Source organism: Scyliorhinus torazame, chromosome 13 (genome assembly GCF_047496885.1).
Source record: "Scyliorhinus torazame isolate Kashiwa2021f chromosome 13, sScyTor2.1, whole genome shotgun sequence".
NCBI classification, from domain to species: domain Eukaryota; kingdom Metazoa; phylum Chordata; class Chondrichthyes; order Carcharhiniformes; family Scyliorhinidae; genus Scyliorhinus; species Scyliorhinus torazame.
Window position 1 is genome coordinate 110,197,481 of NC_092719.1, and position 19,737 is coordinate 110,217,217.

The window sequence follows — 19,737 nt, forward strand, 5'->3', positions numbered from 1 at the left end:
TTCCAGGATCATAGTGGGTTAGTAACCCAGACGATGACAATTGTTGTTTTACCTGCCGGAAAGCTGTTTCTTGCGGCTGACCCCAAACCCAGGTGTGATTTTTCTTTAGCAGAAGGTGCAACAGGGCCAGAGTAGTTGCCAGATAGGGGAGGAACTTCCCGTAGGCCGAGAAAAGAACGAAGATGCGAAGTGTCAGTCGGGGCGGGGGCCTGTTGAATCGCGCGCACCTTCTCTGCGACGGGATGCAAACCTTCGCGGTCCACCCGATAACCCAGGTAGACTACTTCCTTCGCCTGATAAACGGACTCCAGCCTCCGAAAAGCGTCTAAGGACAGCCTCCAGGTTTTCCAAATGTTCCTGCTCCGACGTCCCTGTGATCAAAACGTCATCTAAGTAGACAGCGACAAACCTCTCAAAATGCCCTCCATAACGCATTGAAAAATAGCGCAGGCAGAGGGTACTCCAAAGGGCAAACGTGTATATTCATACAGGCCCCGGTGTGTATTAATCGTTACATATGGTCGGGAGGCAGGGTCCAGCTCCAACTGTAGGTAGGCGTGACTCATATCTAATTTTGTGAAAGAGAGTCCACCTGCAAGCTTTGCGTAGAGATCCTCTATGCGAGGCATTGGATATCGGTCGAGTCGGGAATCCGTATTCACTGTAAGTTTATAGTCGCCGCACAAGCGAACTGTGGCATCTGGCTTCATTATAGGTACAATTGGTGCTGCCCAGTCAGAGAAACGGACGGGCCTGATAATACCCAAGTTTCCAAACGAGTGAGCTCCCCTTCTACCTTCTCGAGCAAGACGTAAGGCACCGGACGCGCCCGGAAATAGCGTGGCGTGGCTCCTGGTTTGACTTGGATACGGGCTACGGCCCCTTTTATTTTCCCCAAACCGGGCTGGAATACATCTGGGTATCGTCCTAGCACCTCAGTCAACCCTACAGAAACTGTTTGGAGGATGTGCTGCCACTGCAAGCGCAAATGGCGCAACCAGTCCCAACCCAACAGGCTGGGCCCATGGCCGCGCACCACGATAAGTGGGAAACGCCCCTCCTGGCGTCCATAAACAACAGGGGTCATCGTAGTTCCTGCAATGTCCAATGGTTCCCCCGTGTAGGTGGCCAACCTGGCCTGTGTGTCGGTTAATGTAAGGGTCTGTACACCCTGCTTGATGCGGTCGAATGTCCTCTGGGCGATTACAGAGACCGCTGTGCCAATGTCCAACTCCATCTCAAGCGGGTGACCATTGACCCGTACTGTCACTTTAATGGGGGCACAATTCAGCTGCAGGCAGTCGTCCTCCGTCTCCACATCCTCAGGAGTAGTCGCCGCAGGTTCATCCACATGGAAGGTACGGCCCCTGGGCTGGTCCCAGTTTCGGTCAGAACAACGGCGCCTCTGGCACCCCCAGGACCGGCGTCCGCGACGGGGTCGGCGCCTACAAGTCTGACACGGACATGGCTCCTCATCCATTGGTTCTGGAGAAGGCTCCCTTCAGGGAGGAATGTCCGATGGCCACTGGCGTTGATCCGGACGTCGTCTCGCCCAAGGTACCACAGGAGTGCGGGGGGACGTTTTCGGACGGAAGGGGTTGCGCCCCAAGGCATGCACTCCCATTCCCTGTATCTCCTGCACTCCTCGTTCTGCGCTCTCTCAGGACAATACTATTTGAATGGCCTGTTGAAAAGTCAATGTTGGCTGAGCTAATAACTTTCTCTGGGGGGCCGCATTGTTAATACCGCAAACCAAATTGTCACGTAACATTTCTGACAAGGTCTCACCATAGTCACAGTACTCCGCAATCCTGCGTAACCTGGATAGAAAGTCGGCAAGGGATTCTCCTGGGGTCCTCTCAGCGGAATTAAACAGGTAACGTTGGACTATCGTGGACGGGGTTGGGTTAAAATGCTGCCCCACTAAATTCACAAGTACATCAAACGTTTTGGTGTCCAGCGCAGCTGGGTACGTAAGGCTCCTAATCACCTCAAATGTATGCGGGCCGCAGGCGGTGAGCAATATGACCACCTGGCGCTTGTTTTTGGTGATATTGTTTGCCCGGAAATAGTAACGCATCTGTTGTGCATAACGGTTCCAGCTTTCCAGCGCAGCATCAAAAACATCCAAACGTCCGTACAGAGGCATGGTGTAATAGAAAACAACTTCCAACCTGTATCCAACAAAAATCCAGGGAGGTGGCTTCAGCAGTGTAGACAGCTATTCACTTTAACCCGCGTCGCCAGTTTTGGGAGGGCCACGAAGAATCCAGCTCGAGTTTCAAGGATACAAAGAAATAACATATATTCACAATAATATGTGTATATTATACACAACAGCAGCAACAACAACTTCGCTTGCTGCTTACTCCTTCCTGCTGGTTCCAAACTGGCCAGCTTTATTTATACAGGGAGTCTGCTAATGATTTCTCCGCCCCCCTCATTGGGGAAGCTCATACTCCCACAGGATTGTGGGATTGTCATTAGTCCCCAGCCAATGATAAGCAGGCAGGTTATAACATCCCTCCCCCCCCCAAAGTCCAAGGAATCCACACTTCCCTGGCTGAAATCTGTGGTTCCCCCGAATCGGCATTTCCCTTGACACTGCCCCCAACCCGAAGTGTTGCCGAAACCGCCGCCAAATTCTCAATGAAGCTATTATTACCGGACTCCCTGAGTATTTCCCCGGGGCCATCGGGAGCAGCGCTGTTGCTAGCGCCTTCAATCCCGACACCCTGCACAAACTCTCCTCCATTCTGACCCACTGGGAGTCAACCCCTCTGACCCAGCTCCGCACCTTCTCCACATTCGCCGCCCAGTAATAATACATCAGGTTCTGAAGACCCAAACCCCCTGCCTGCCTTCCCCTCTGCAGCAGCACCTTTCTAACTCTGACCATCTTCCCTCCCCATATGAACGAGGTAATCATTCCTTCAATCTCTGTAAAAATAAAAATAAAATCCTTTGGCAGGAAAGATCGGCAGGCATTGGAAAATAAACAGAAATCGCGGCAACACGCTCATTTTAACCGCCGGTACCCAACCCACCAGTGACAGAGGGAGACCATCCCACCTTGCCAGATCAGCTTTCGCTCTTAACGACAAACTAGAAATGTTGTACCTACAGAGCCCGCACCCCCCACTCCCGAGCAACCTGCACCCCCAAGTATCTAAAGTGAGTCCCTGCCCTTCGGAATGGCTGATCCCACCCCCGGCCGAGACACCACAAAATACTCACTCTTGTCTAGATTTAATTTGTATCCCGAGAAAGACCCAAACACCCGAAGCAGCTCCAATATTCCCTCTATTGACAAACTCGGTTCCGACACGCATAACAAGTCATCGGCATATAAGGACACCCTATGCTCTATTCCCCCCCCGCACTATCCCTTTCCATACCCCCGAACGTCTTAACGCGATGGCCAACGGCTCAATCGCAGTTTATTCCCTTTTAAAACAAGCATTCAAGTGCTTGGTTCCTTATAAAAACAAACATTTGTATTCATAGCCCCACATCAAAGCTTTTCAACTACTTCGAGCTGTCAATCAAACTATGAACTGTCAGGCAGCAAGCACACTATGACAAATATTTGTTGTGAAATCAGACATACAACCAAAATCCTATAATGAGACACCTTGGGCTTATGTCAACTGACGTAATGAAATAGCAAGCAATTGTTTTTAAATTGCAACTTGTTTTTTTAAAATTTAAATGCCAGAAGATTTACCTTGACAGGTCCCTTCACTGCTTGACAGTTCGCTTGACAGCTCAAAGAACTTTACATTTCCAATGAGACTATTCACTTTTTATGCATATTTATGATTTCTAACATTTCCAAAGGGCATCTGACCTTTCCTAAAGACCACATTATCTTTCCCAGAGGCCCTATCTAATAGGGTACCATATTTTTCCAAAGGAGTACCCTACCTCTCCAAAGAGCTCCAGCAATTTTCATCCTTTTGCTGAGAAATCTAAAGCTCGCAAGTTGAGTTCTGGGCATCCCAGTTGCGAAATTTGGATCTGTTTAAGTACAGCTGCACCTTTACATGTAGTAATAATAATAATAATCACTTATTGTCACAAGTGGGCTTCAATGAAGTTACTGTGAAAAGCCCCTAGTCGCGACATTCCGGCGCCTGTTCGGGGAGGCCGGTGCGGGAATTGAACCCGCGCTGCTGGCCTCGATCTGCATTACAAGCCAGCTGTTTAGCCCACTGTGCTATACCAGCCCCAGCTGCCTTCATGAAACATTGATGTGCAAACTACATCCCACCGCCAGTTCTACCCCCTTGCCCTCCCGAAAATGGTAGGAGTCGGGTTGGGAAGCAATACTTTCAAAAAAAAAAATCAAATCTCTGGTGCCATTTTGGCTAAGCTGGAGGCTCTTGAGTGTCTGTGTAAATTCAGGCCAGCGAGTATGGAATTATGTAAAGGGATTCTGTAGAAAGGAAAACTTGAAACCAGAAAGATAGAACGGTCTCCAGGGGCTCAGACGTTTGGGAAAGAAAAAGGTTAGGTGGACACTAAGGGTGCAGACCATCTTGCTAGCAATATATTGACAGTAAATCATAATATTTGCAGTCTGGCAGAATGCTTATGCCACTGAAAGAGAATAGTTGCTTCACAGCTCCAGGTACCAGGTTCGATTCTCGGCTTGGGTGACTGTGCGGAGTCTGCATCTTTTCCCTGTGTCTGTGTGGGTCTCCGGTTTTCTCCCACAGTCCAAAGATGTGCTGGTTCGGTGAATTGGCCATGATAAATTGCCCTTCGTGTCCAAAAAGGGTAGGTGGGATTACTGGGTTACAGGGATAGGGTGGAGGAATGGGCTTAAGTGGGGTGCTCTTTCCGAGGGCCGGTGCATACTCGATGGGGCGAATGGCCTCCTTCTGCACTGTAAATTCTATCATTAAGGTGCTAAAGTTATTTTTCGATGGATGCAAATTTCCTAATCAATTCCTGTCTCAGAAAATTTTGATTTGATTCCTTAGAAATTTCTCTTAATCAGGATACACTTGGAGAATATGAAATATATAGTAAATGCTTTGGCTTAAATAGAGCCAAACTGAATTTTTTTGTGATGGCACTCGTTTAAAAGCCTTAGAAGATTAATTACCATTGTGTGTGTCAATTGTAACAATATTGGAAAGGCCTTTGGATGCATATAGCCATGAGAATTTATTTAGAGGTTTGAAAGCGATGTGCTCATTCTTGTTCCAGGTTTTGTCGTCAGCAGCAAAGGAACAACACGAACCACTCTCCTGCTGAAAATCCCCCACAGATTTTCTCTGGCCTTCTTATGGCAGGTTTCTTATAAATCCAGCATTTATGCCAGCATAGCACTCTCTCCAGGGGATTTGTGGTCAGCGTCAGTGAGAATTCTTATTCATTTCATTTCTCCTGAATGCACCAGTGCTAATTTTTCCATCCACTTTTAGTGCAGATCCAGTGAGGTACAACAATTTATTGCCGTTAGTCATTTCAGTGCTGAGTTCATTGGTGAGAACTTCAACATCATTTGGAAGAGTGGGATGTCTCTGATGACTTCAGTGTTTCTGTTTAATTGTATAAATATGGATGCTAAAAGTTGTCCAATTTATGCTTTAACAATGGTGACTGTTGATAACCATACCACAAAATCTGAGCCAATGTATTCTTCAGCGACAAGGTACAGCTGTTGTTACGACCCTTGGCAAGACCCCAGGACGTGGGGGACGGGGGCGGGGGGAGATCCGGTTAGGGACCAATAATGCTTTGCTCAAAGTAGAGAAAGGTTGAGATTCAAGATCTGCTTTTGGAATAAAGCCTCAAAATTCCACCAGTTTTGAATAAACAAAATTAAACCTCACAAGTTCAGAAGTTTGAATAGTTTATAAATCTGTCTTATACTCTTAACATTCAGGTTAAGTATGATGTACATTTGAATGAATAGATGAACTGTCATCAAAAACACCACACTGCAGAGTAAATGACAGCTGCAACAAAGACAAACTCCATGGATTTCTCGAGAACCCACTCAGAGGTCAGTAAACACCAAGTCAAACAATCTCGTTGAAACTCTGTCTCACCAGAGATTCCCAGATTTACCTTTGAAGATCTCTCCTTGGAATTCTGTCCAACGGTCACTCTCACTTGGAACGTTTTAACAATGGCCCATCTTGCAGGGTTACAGTGCCACCTTCCAAGATTCCTTTTCCTTGGATTCCCAAGTTCAATCAAACACTACCGTACAAGTACACTTTCAGATCTATGGCCATGCCAAGCAGAGCATCACTACTCCAAAGCAATACCTTTGCCCTTTTTAGGTAAAGTCTGCTCCCTGTAGCTCTTTAACTTAACTGAGGTCTGTTTCTGTCCCTTTCTCGATAGCACTTACTGTCTGGCAGATTGTCTCATACTGACTACCTCAAGAAAAGTTGTTCACTGAATTGATTTGGTCACCTGTCAAAACACTCAGAGGGTCCCACCCATGGTACTATATAGGAAACGATGTAACAAAGTATTGGAGGAGCATCATGTACCTTAAATGTTACAATCTCCACCAACTGCTAATTTAACACTGAAGGGCACACTGAATTGGATTCCTAGCGCCATATATAATCTTAATATTTTGTGTTGGGCACATCATTTGATCGCTGACTATGGAGTACATCCAAGACCATTCAGAAGTTAATTGCCATTGGTGACGTGCTATGGATTTTTAGTTACAGGCTTGATGAAATCAGCAGAAAATGTTTGGATACTGAAATGTGACTCAAAATTTTCGAACTATTGATAGTGGATCTCTCACAGCACTTCTAAGAATAAATGTGTATAATAACATAAAAACTAGGAGCAGGAGTACGCAATTCAACCCCTCAAACCTGCTCCACCATTCAATATGATCATGGCTGATCTCCTCTTGGTCCCAACTGCACTTTTCTGCCCGTTCTCCACAACACTTCAACCCAATTTCAGTTAAAAATCTGTACATCTCCTCCTTAAATTTACTCAATGTCCCAGCATCCACTGCACTCTGAGATAGTGAATTCCACAGATTCACAACCCTTTGAGTGAAGTAATTTCTCCACATCCCTGTTTTAAATCTGCCACCCCTTATCCTAAAACTATGACCTCTAGTTATAGTTTAGCTATAAAGGCAAAAATTCCGTGTGCCTTCCTTATTACCTGCTGTACCTGCATACTAGTTTTCTGAGATTCAAGCACAAGGACACACAGATCCCTCTGCACTGAAGCACTCTGAAGTTTCTCTCCATTTAGATAATAAGTTGTCTTTCCATTTTTCTGACCAAAATGGAAAGCCTCACACTTATCCATGTTAAACTCCATCTGGGCCCACTCACCTAATCTATCTATATCCATTTGTAAATTTCTTATTTCCTCATTGTAACTTACTATCCCACCTATTTTAGTGTCATCTGCAAATTTGGCTATAGTATCTTTTATCCCTACATCCAAGTCATTAATATATAATGTAAAATAATTGGGGCCCGAGGACTGAACTCTGTGGCACCCCACTAGTTACATCTTGCCAACCACAAATAGATCCATTGATCCCAACTCTTTGCCTTCTGTCAGTTAGGCAGTCTTCTATCGAAGCTGATAAATTAACCTATTCCCATGTGATCTTATCTTTTGTGCGGCATCTTATCAAATGCCTTCTGGAAGTTCAGATATACTACATCTACTGGATGTTCATTATCCACTTGGCTTGTTACGTCTTCAAAGAACTCGAGCAAATTAGTCAAACACGATTAACCCTCATAAAACCATGCTGACTCTGATGGATTGCATTTTGACTTTCTAAATGTCCTGTTTTCCTTCCTTAATAATGGATTCCTTCAATTTCCCATGTTAAACTAACTGGTGTAAATTCTTCACCCACTGCAGAGAGATGATACAATACCTGTGCATCTGGTGTTTTCTAGTTGCATGAATAAACAAATCCTGTATATTGTTGGGTGCGTTATTTATTTTATCAAAATAAAATGAGTTGAAGGATCATGCTTTTCTATCTTTTAATGCACGCAACAACTTTGCAATTTCATCCAGAGTATCTGCTTGTCCAAATAATGGCAGAACTGTTTTTTAACGCTGTCAGATCTCAGACTTTTTCTATAATTTTGAGCAGGGAGGAGGGCGTCTTACGGACAGCAAGTTTTGGTGCACTCAGTGATAGGCTAACTTTACTGTCAATAATTTGAGGAAAAAAGCAAGTATTTTATGCATCCATTTGTACTCCAAATGTGAACCTTTTTATTTATTTGTTCATGGCATCACTAACTAAATGCAGTGCAGTGGTGAGTACATTCACACTGCTGTAAGGAAGGGAATTCCAGGATTTTGACCCAGTGACAGTGAAAGAATAGCTCCAAACCAGGAATATGTGTGATTTGGAGGGGAACTTGCAGGTTGTGGTGTTCCCATGCATTTGCATTTGAGATAACAGCGGTTGTTGGTTTGGAGCGTATGGAGGCAGCCTTGGTGAGTTGCTGCAATTCATCTTGTGGACAGTACGTACTACTGCCACTGTGCGCCAGTAGTGGACGGAATGAATATTTAAGGTGGTGGACTGGTATTATGGGCCAGGATTTAGAGAACACCAAAGTATATCATGGAGTTCGCCTGACCCACAACTTTGAATAGAGTTTGGTTATGGGGAGCACAAGGGTCCACATTACAGGTGTAATGCAAAAGAGAACTAAAAGTATTTTTAAACAAAAACAATTTTTATTCTATGAATTCAGTTAACATTTTATAAACACACAGTAAACATCTTATCAACTACCAACACTGATAACCCCCCCAAAAAAGATACAGTACTCTATAGGTAACCCTTAATAACTTTCCTAACAACATTCATAAGTCAAAAACCCCTTTTTTACAAAGACAGTAGGTTTGAATTCTCTACAGAAACAGGTATTACTTTGAAATCATCAAGTGATCCGGAGACATTCTTTAGAGAGAGAGAGATATACACCTTGTTTGAAGGTTGGTTGGTTGCAGCTCTCCAACTGAAAGCGAAACTAAAACACAGAGCCAAAAAGAGCTTCCAGCTCAAAAGGAAAGTAAAAACAGGATCACATTCCAGCTCCACCCACACAATGACATCACTGCAGCCATTTGATAAAACACACTTCTTAAAGGGACATTCACATGACACTGGATACCAATCAAGTGGACTGCTTTATCTTGGATGATGTCAAGCTTCTTGTTATTGGAGCTGTACCCTTCTAAGCAAGTGGAGAGTATTCTTTCACTCTTCTGACTTGTGCCTTGAAGATGGTGGATAGCTATTGGGGAGTCAGCTTGTGAGTTACTCACCGCATAATTCCCAGTCTCTGACCTGCTGTTGTAGCCACAGTATTTATTTGGTTACAAGTTTAGTTTCTGGTCAATGATAAACTCCAGGATGTTAATACTGGAGGTTTCAGTGATGGTAATGCCACTGAATATCAGGGGGTGATGGTTTGATTCCACTTGTTGGAGATGCCCATTGCTTGGAACTTGTGTGTTGCGAATGATGTTTGCCAAAGAACATCCCAAGCTTGACTGTTGTCCAGGTCTTGTTGCATATGGGCACGGACTGCTCAGTATCAGAGTAGTCACAAATGTTGCTGAACATTATGTAATCGTCAGTGAACATTCCCACTTCTGACCTTATGAAGGAGGAGCGGTCATTGACAAACAGCTGAAGATGGTTTGACCGAGGACACTGCCCTGAGGAACTCTTGCAACAATGTCCCAGAATGGAGATGTTTAACCTCCAAAAACCACAGCCATCTTCCTTTGTGCTAGGATGAGTCAAACCAGTGGAAAGGTTTCCCCTTGGTTCCCAGTGACTTCAGTTTTACCACAGCTCCTTGATGTCATAATCGGTTAATTGCTGCCATTCTATCAAAGGCAGTTGCTCTTGCATAACCTTTTAAAAAATAAATTTAGAGCACCCAATTCATTTTTTCCAATTAAGGGGCAATTTAGCGTGGCCAATCTACCTAGCCTGCACATCTTTGGGTTATGGGGGCGAGACCCATGTAAACACGGGGAGAATGGAGCATCACGGTAGCACACGTGGATAGCACTGTGGCTTCACAGCGCCAGGGTCCCAGGTTCGATTCCCCGCTGGGTAACTGTCTGTGCGGAGTCTGCATGTTCTCCCCGTGCCTATGTGGGTTTCCTCCGGGTGCTCCGGTTTCCTCCCACAGTCCAAAGACGTGCAGGTTGGGTGGATTGGCCATGATAAATTTCCCTTAGTGACCAAAAACGTTAGGAGGGGTTATTGGGTTACGGGGATAGGGTGGAAGTGAGGGCTTAAGTGGGTCCGTGCAGACTCGATGGGCCGAATGGCCTCCTTCAGCACTGTATGTTCTATGTTATGTTCTATGTAATGTGCAAACTCCACACGGCCAGTGACCCAGAGCCGGGATTGAACCTGGGACCTCTGCGCCGTGAGGCAACAGGGCTAATCCACTGCGGCACCGTGCTGCCCTATTGCATCACTTTTTAAGTTTAGCTCTTTTGTCCATTTGGACCAAGGCTATTAATGAGATCAGGCGCTGAGTAGCCCTGATATCGGGAGTGCAAGCGTACCACTCTGCCCAGAGTCCGACCACCCGGGGGGTCTCTAATGGCCTGGGAGACCCCCCCCCCCCCCCCTCCCCAGGTGCCGTTATACCTGGTTCACGTTTGTGGATACCAGTGCTAAATTGCACCATGTCAACGTCTTCCAGGCACGCAGTTAGTTCCCGAGCCTGGGAGAATATTTCAATGAGCCCAATGGCTCACTTAAATATGTTAAGCCTGATCTTGCCAGCAAAAGCCAGATCCCGATTGCGACGTCAGGCGAGATTCCGTTAATTCTCTAAGAAGTGTCAAGCTTTGCAAATGAGAGGCACCTCACGAGATTTAATGGCCTCGTCGTGTCACCTAGTCAGGCACGGTGTTGCCATTTAATCACGCTTTTTGTTTCAAATTGCTTGTATTGCATTCAAATCTCCTTAATTATGATTTGTTATTTTAGAAATTAAGAATTTAGCTAATCAGGTCGAATGTGACTGATATTCTGTGTATGTAAATTTGAAGAATGATATTTATCCCATTATATTACTGGTGTGCAATGGACACACAACTTTATAAATAGGTTTAATGGCTTGTACACTGAATATTTTTAATGGTTATTATGGATGAATATTCTATATTTTAATAACTGGTCTGTTTATAATGTGCATCTTTGAGGACTCAGTCAATGAATAACAATAGTATAGAAAGATTTTAACATCCTGCAACCTTTGTTCACAAAGCTGATGAATTCTGCAATATTTTGAAATTCTTTTGGAATGCATGAAATCTGCTTAGTGACAGCTGTTGGATTAACTTTACCTGTGCTTTTATAATGTTTGAATTATAAGTTCTAGCTCAACCATCTTGCATTCCTGTATTTTGTATCTTATTCATATCACGTTTTTGTACTTTTGGGGCCTCTTGTGTTACACTTGCATCTCAATCTCATTTAAGTTTTATTATTTCAGTGCATTAATTCTGAAAATTGAGATAGTGGGAACAGAGTAATATGAAAGTGAAAAGCAGAGGTTAAAGTACAGATAACATCTGGATGTTGGCGTGAAACGATATATCCGCAGTTATTACAGTATTTGATAGAAAATCCTTCATCCGTATTTCATTTTGTTTTTACCCAAGGTGTTCCACCCTCTTCTCCATGTTTTCTAAATTTCTAAGTCAATTACTTCAGCAGTCAATCAAGTATTCACACTTATCTGCAGTTAGTTACAATTTTCCCAAGTAGAGATCCACTAAAATGACACACTTTGATATTTTTTCATAACAGCCTATTTGTGTTTCTTTTGCAGGATGGTACAGAGGGTTTGCAACCAAAAAGCCTACAATCAAGGTAAGTAATACAAAGCCTTCCATTTCAAGAGTGAGAATTCTTTTCAAAAAAAAAAATTCCTATTAAAGGTTTTCATAAAATATCAATAACAAAACGAGAAAGAAAAAAGAACCCAACAGGGTTAAGTACAAAACACAATCTAAAAAAAGCAACCCCCAAAACCCCCCCCCCCCAGTACATAAATAATAAATTAACATTAACACCCCGACTTAACACAATAGGTGTATACACCCCCTCAGACCCTCCAGTGTAAATAACATAAACAAAAATAAAGTAAACCCCCCCCCCCCCCCCCAACCGAGCTGCTGCTGCCATTGCCCAATGTTTATCGTTCTGCCAGAAAGTCTAAGAACGGTTGCCACCGCCGAAAGAACCCTTGTACCGACTCTCTCAAGGCGAATTTCACCCTCTCCAATTTAATGAACCCAGCCATATCGCTGATCCAGGATTCCACACTTGGGGGCCTCGCATCTTTCCACTGAAGGAGAATCCTTCGCCGGGCTACCAGGGACGCAAAGGCCAGAATTCCGGCCTCTTTTGCCTCCTGCACTCCCTGCTCCTCTGCCACCCCAAATATTGCGAGCCCCCAGCCCGGTCTGACCCTGGATCCTACCACCCTCGACACCGTCCTCGCTACGCCCTTCCAAAATTCCTCCAGCGCTGGGCATGCCCAGAACATATGGGTGTGATTTGCTGGGCTCCCTGAGTACCGAACACACCTGTCCTCACCCCCAAAGAACCGGCTCATCCTTGTCCCGGTCATGTGTGCCCTGTGCAGCACCTTAAACTGTATGAGGCTGAGCCTCGCGCACGATGAGGAAGAGTTCACCCTCCCCAGGGCATCTGCCCATGTCCCTTCCTCAATCTCCTCTCCCAGCTCCTCCTCCCACTTACCTTTCAACTCCACCACCGAGGCCTCCTCCTCCTCCTGCATCACCTGGTAAGTTTCCGAGATCTTCCCCACTCCCACCCGCCCCCCTGAGAGCACCCTGTCCTGTACTGTATGTGGCAGTAGCCGCGGGAATTCCACCACCTGCCGTCTGGCAAACGCCCTTACCTGTAAGTACCTGAAGGTGTTCCCCGGGGGGGAGCCCGTACTTCTCCTCCAGCTCACCCAAGCTTGCGAACTTCCCCTCCACAAACAGGTCCCCCAACTTTTGTATCCCTGCCCTGTGCCACTCCGAAAACCCTCCACCTATTCTTCCTGGGGCGAACGGTGGTTCCCCCGTAATGGGGTCCACGCCGAGGCCCCAACTTCCCCCCCTATGCCGCCTCCACTGCCCCCAAATTTTGAGGGCCGCCACCACCACCGGGCTCGTGGTATACCTCCTTGGAGGGAGCGGCAGTGGCGCCATTGCCAGCGCCCCCAGACTAGTACCCACACAGGACGCCGTCTCCAGCCTCTTCCATGCAGCCCTCTCCCCCTCCATCACCCACTTGCACACCATCGTCGCATTGGCGGCCCAGTAGTACCCACAGAGGTTGGGCAGCGCCAGCCCCCCCCCCCCTATCTCTACTCCGCTCCAGGAACACCCTTCTCACCCTCGGAGTCCCTCGCGCCCACAGAAACCCCATTATACTCCTGTTAACCCTCCTGAAAAAAGCCTTCGGGATAAACACGGGGAGGCACTGGAACAGGAACAAAAACCTTGGGAGCACCGTCATTTTGATTGACAGCACCCTACCCGGCAAGGACAGCGGCAACGCGTCCCACCTCTTGAACTCCTCCTCCATTTGCTCCACCAGCCATGTAAAGTTAAGCCTTTGCAGGACCCCCCAGCTCCTGGCCACCTGGACCCCGAAATATCTGAAGCTCCTCTCCGCCCTTTTTAGTGGGAGCTCGCCAATCCCCCTCTCCTGGTCCCCTAGCTGAACTACGAACAGCTCGCTCTTCCCCATATTGAGCTTGTACCCCGAAAAGTCCCCGAATTCCCTAAGGATCCTCATTACCTCTGGCATTCCTCCCACCGGGTCCGCCACATACAGCAGCAGGTCGTCCGCATAAAGCGACACCCTATGCTCCTCCCCACCCCGCACCAACCCCTTCCAGTTCCTCGACTCTCTCAGTGCCATAGCCAGGGGTTCAATCGCCAGTGCGAAGAGCAGGGGGGTCAGGGGACACCCCTGTCTCGTCGCTCGGTGCAACTGAATGTACTCGGACCTCCTCCTATTTGTGGCCACACTCGCCATCGGGACCTCATACAACAGCCTAACCCACCTGACAAACCCCTCCCCAAACCCGAACCTCTTCAGCACCTCCCACAGGTACCCCCACTCTACCCTATCGAAGGCTTTCTCAGCGTCCATCGCCACCACTATCTCCGCCTCCCCCTCCCTCGCCGGCATCATGATAACGTTCAAAAGCCTCCGCACACTCGGACCTCCCCGTTGTCGTTGGTCTCCAAGTACCTCTCTATACTTCCTCGGACCCGCTCGCTCACCTCCTCGTCCGCCAACAGCCCCACGTCCAAGCGCCACAGCGGGCGCTGGTCCCTCTCCTCCCCCATCTCCAAGTCCACCCAATGGGTGGCGTGGTCCGAAATGGCTATTGCCGAATACTCTGTATCCTCTACTCTCGCTATCAGCGCCCTACACAAAATGAAAAAGTCGATTCGAGAATAAGCCTTATGGACATGTGAGAAGAATGAATATTCCCTAGCCCCCGGCCTTGCAAATCTCCAAGGGTCCACCCCTCCCATTTGGTCCATAAATCCCCTCATAACTCTAGCCGCCACCGGCTTCCTACCCGTCCTAGACCTGGAGCGATCCAGTGCCGGATCCAACACCGTGTTAAAGTCTCCCCCCATTATCAGGCCCCCCACTTCCAAGTCTGGGATCCAACCAAACATACGCCGCATAAAACCCGCATCGTCCCAGTTCGGAGCATAGACATTGACCAGTACCACCCTCTCTCCCTGCAACTTACCACTTACCAATATGTACCTACCGCCATTATCTGCCACAATGCTCCACGCCTCGAATGACACCTTCTTTCCCACCAAGATCGCCACCCCTCGATTTTTGGCATCTAGCCCCGAGTGAAACACCTGACCTACCCACCTTTTCCTCAGTCTTACCTGGTCTGCCACCTTCAGGTGTGTCTCCTGGAGCATAACCACATCCGCCTTAAGCCCCTTCAGGTGCGCTAACACGTGGGCCCGCTTAACCGGCCCATTCAGTCCCCTTACATTCCAGGTTATCAGCCGGATCAGGGGGCTACCCGCCCCCCCTCCCCTGCCGACTAGCCATGACCCCTCCTCGGCCAGCCACGCGCCCGCACCCCACACCCGGCCCGTTCCCCACAGCGGCATACCCCCGTCTCGACCCCCCACTCGCTCCAGCTCCTCCTTGACCTTAGCAGCAGCAACTCGAATCCCCCCCCCCCGCGCGACTAGGACCCATCCTAGCTGGTTTACTCCCCCTGTTGCACTTCCACAAGTCAGCTGACTCCTGCTGACCCCGACCACTCCCACCTCCCCTTCGATTCCTCCCATTGTGTGGCACACCCTCCTCTCCCGCTCCCCATCGACAGGCTCTCCCCCTCCCCCCTCCGTTCTAAGCGCGGGAAACAATCCTCGCTTCCTCCCCCCCCCCCAGTCTTCGGCGCGGTAAAAAAAGCCCGTGCTCTCCACCTACCAGGCCCAGCCACCAACCAAAACAGTGCCCAACCCGCCCCATCCACCCTCCCCAACCCGAAAGAGAAAAACACAGAGAAAAAGAAACCCAAAACAATGCAAAGGCCCCCCCCCCGCGAACCAAAAATAGGCATAACATATCCACCGCAGTCCCCAATCGCCCATCCCGACCCTCAGTCTGTGTCCAGCTTCTCGGCCTGAACAAAGGCCCACGCCTCCTCCGGAGACTCAAAATAATGGTGCCGGTCCTTGTAGGTAACCCACAGTCGCGCCGGCTGCAACATGCCAAACTTCACCCCCTTCCTGTGCAGCACCGCCTTCGCTCGATTGTACCCGGCCCTCCTCTTCGCCACCTCCGCACTCCAGTCCTGATATATCCGAACCTCCGCGTTCTCCCACCTGCTGCTCCTCTCCTTCTTGGCCCACCTGAGCACACCCCCCCGATCGACGAACCGATTTAACCGCACCAGCACCGCCCGCGGAGGGTCGTTAGCCTTGGGCCTCCTCGCCAACACTCTATGGGCCCCTTCCAGCTCCAGGGGCCCCTGGAAGGACCCCACTCCCATCTGCGAGTTCAACATGGTGACCACATAGGCCCCCACGTCCGGCCCCTCCAGCCCCTCCGGGAGGCCCAGAATCCGCAGATTCTTCCGCCTCGACCGATTCTCCATCTCCTCGAACCGCTCCTGCATTTCTTGTGGAGCGCCTCGTGCGCCTCCACCTTTACCGCCAGGCCTAAGATCTCGTCCTCATTGTCAGAGATCTTTTGTCGAGCCTCTCGGATGGCCACCCCCTGGGCCGTCTGTGTCTCCAGCAGCTTATCAAGAGAAGCCTTCATCGGCTCTAGCAGATCCGTTTTAATCTCTCTGAGGCAGTGCTGGATACCGTCCTGTTGCTCCTCCGCCCACTGCCTCCACGCTGCCTGGTCTCCGCCCGCCGCCATTTTGTCCTTCTTCCCTCCCTTCTTCTGTTCCACCACCACCTTTTTTGTCACCCTGCTCCTCGTTAAAGCCATATACTGTCGGGGAGCTTTTATTAACTCTTTCCCACACCGGGAAACGCCCTTGGGGGCCCTGAAAAAAGCCCAAAAGTCCATTTTTGCGGGAGCCGCCGAATGTGCGACTTAGCTCCGCATAGCCGCAACCGGAAGTCTCGAGAGGGAATCCTTTTGGCAGTGTTTGCTTCACCAATCTGCCCCAAAAAGTCTGTGAAAACTCCTGAAAAAGGTCTGAGAGTAAGTTCCAGACGGGAGCTGCCGAATGTGCGACCTACTCCTCCATGGCCGCCACCGGAAGCCTCGTCCCCGCTTCTTCAATGGCCTTGGTAGATCTCTTCACAGTTGTTCCCTCTGCTGCTAGAATTCACCTTTATTAGAGGCCCTCAAGTCAGGTTGCAACTTTAAGCTTGCCCTTCCCCCGCCTGCATGCTGGAAGAGGCTCCTCTTTCCCCTGCAATTACAGACCAATCTTTTACTGTTTCTGCCGCGTCTGGTAACCAAAAGACATAACATTCCTGGGGGACACTGTCAGGGGAATGTTACAGTCTTCTTCCCACACCGGGAAATGTCAAACAAATGCCGTGGGGGCCCTGTAAAAGAGCCCAAAAGTCTATTCCAAGCAGGAGCTACCAAATATGCGACCTAGCTCTGCATAGCCGCACCCGGAAGTCCAAGAGTGAGAATTTTTGTGCCAAATTGAAACCTTGTGGTGGATTCCAGCTTGAATCATGAATTATGTTAATTTTCTAGCAACTGCAATTATTTAAAGCTTGGAACTGTCCATCTGTGATGAAGAGCATACAATATTTTACATTAGTTCATTTTATTTCATTTTTACCTTTGTTACAGACAGGAGGGAGTCAATTTAAACAGCCCTGATTTATTCTCCCACTACCTGCCCATGAACAGAAAGCTTTTTTGATTTGTTTCCCCGTTAAAAGTGGTGGCACCCTTCCAATCCCTCAATTTTGGAGTCATTCAATTTTCTATTAATAATCCCCCCCAGCAAACTCATGGTAGGATGAATTCAGGAGGTTAATTTATTTGCACACAGTCAAATGTGGGAGGAGGGCAACAACATTGCCTCATTTTCAATCATGCAGCAAAAGATGGAGAGAGAAAAGGAAGATTTATTGGGTAAGGACCACAGAGAAAGAATGATTGTTTCGCACGAGTCCAGAATCAAAATCCAATGGTGTATTCTTTCACATTGTTGGCTTTCAACTTGATCTTTGCAGCCCATGCGGTGTCTTCGGAGATAACAAGGTGCCAATTTGTTTGATGCTGCCAAATAGCCCCTTTTATCAAAGTTGCAGACAATTATAGCGTCAGCCATTTAAATAGATTATTGTCCCATTTAATTTTTTTTAGAAAGTAGCTATGAGGATATATATACGTTATAAAAATATAGAATGTGAGGTCTTATTCCCATTGCACTTTTATATTAATGTGCAGTGAAATTTAATTTTAATAATTTTGTGCAGTAATCACTAATTTGTGGTAATTCACCTAATTCATATGAATGATTTATAATTATTTGTGAGTTCCAACTTATTGATCAGATTAGCAACAGCATGACTAATGTTTCAGCATGGGGTAGTGTGGTGAGCCACGTATGGCTACATAAGGCTGTTGTATACATGTTCACAATTGTTCTACTGTTCTATTACTATCATTATCTCCACTGTTGTATATATTTACTGTTATTGCTGTTCTGTTATTGGTTGTTGCTGTTGTACTGTTGGAATGTTGTTATTGGTGCTGCAGTTGGCTCTGCCTGTGGCTCCGCCCCTCTGCGGAGGTATAAGGCCCGTCGATCTGGGGCAGTCTTGCAGTGCGGGAGGAGCTACAGGTTGGCACACTTTTAGTCTATTAAAGCATCGGTTCACCACTACTCAGCGTCTCAACTGAATCAGTGGGCGGGATTCTCCACTCCCACGCCGAAGTGGCCGCACCGTCGAGGTTCACGACGGCGCGGAACGGCCCCGGTCCCGACCGATTCAGGCCCTGACAATGGGCCAGGATCGGGGCCGCGTCAGCTACACACGCCAGGCCTTGTCGCCTGCGTAAAAGCGGCGCCGCATAGATGACGGGCCGGCGGCGCATAACGAGCGTCATCCGCACATGCGTGGTTGCCATCCTCTCTAAGTCCGCCCCGCAAGAAGATGGGGGACGGATCTTGCGGGGCCGCGGAAGGAAGGAGGTCCTCCATCAGAGAGGACGGCCCGATGATCGGTGGGCACCGATCGCGGGCCACCCCACATTCCAGGTAAAGCCCGGTGCAGGATCCCCCCTCGCCCCCCCACAGGCCGCCCCCCTAGCGTTCACGCACCGCCCACGACTGCAGCGACCAGGTGTGGACGGCGCCGGGGGGAACCCGCCTTTTTGGCCTGGCCGCTCGGCCCATCCGGGCCTCAGAATAGCGGGGGTGCCGGAGAATCGCCATTTTGGGTGTCTCCAGCGATTCTCCGGCCTGCGAAACTCGACCGGGCCGTTCTCGCCGCTTTGGAGAATCGCGCGGGAGGGCGTTGGACCGGTGTCCCCGGAAATTTTGGCGGCCCAGGCGATTCTCCCAACCGCCGTGGGAGTGGAGAATCGCGCCCTCTGTCCACCAATTTAATAGACTAAAAGTTTTTTTGATAATGGCTGCTGCCCTCAAACCTGAACGTCTCGAACTGGACCCACTGGCCGCTGAAGCGCGGCTATCTTTGAGCATTGGCTCAGTTGCTTCGAGGCCTACCTCGACTCCTCGAGTGCTGTGGTTTCCCTGGCACTCAAACAGCGTCCCCTCAATGCCCAGGTGAGCCACAGGATCTTCCAGTTAATCAGGGCGCGGCCTCGTATATGGAGGCTGTAGACGTACTCAAGGGACAGTTAGTGAGGCCGGTCAACAAGGTCCTCGCTCGACACCTCCTGACCACACGGTGTCAGCGCCAGGGTGAGTCGCTCGCAGAATATCTTCCTGAATTGAGGGTACTCACCCGCAGTTGTAACGGCTGGGCGGCCTCTGAATCGAAACATTCGGAGCTAATGATTCGGGACGCTTATGGGGCTGGAGTCGGGTCCAGCAATATCTGGCAGCGCCTCCTCGAAAAAGGGGCTCGCCACCTCGAGGCGACAATGAAGCTGGCTACCTCATTAGAAGTGGCTTTCCAGAGCCTCGAGGCCTTCCCGTCCGACCACGCGGCATCCTCGGGGAC

General features: G+C 48.6%; 1 protein-coding gene across 7 annotated transcripts in view; it reads left to right on the forward strand.

The window, feature by feature from the left end:
- Positions 1 to 19,737, forward strand: part of dock3 (dedicator of cytokinesis 3) — a 1,587,592-nt gene that overhangs the window by 211,144 nt on the left and 1,356,711 nt on the right. For all 7 annotated transcript variants that reach the window (XM_072472048.1, XM_072472049.1, XM_072472047.1 and 4 more), the window contains exon 3: positions 11,865 to 11,905. In XM_072472048.1, coding sequence (XP_072328149.1) covers positions 11,865 to 11,905 — 41 coding nt within the window. The remainder of the gene's footprint in view (positions 1 to 11,864; positions 11,906 to 19,737) is intronic.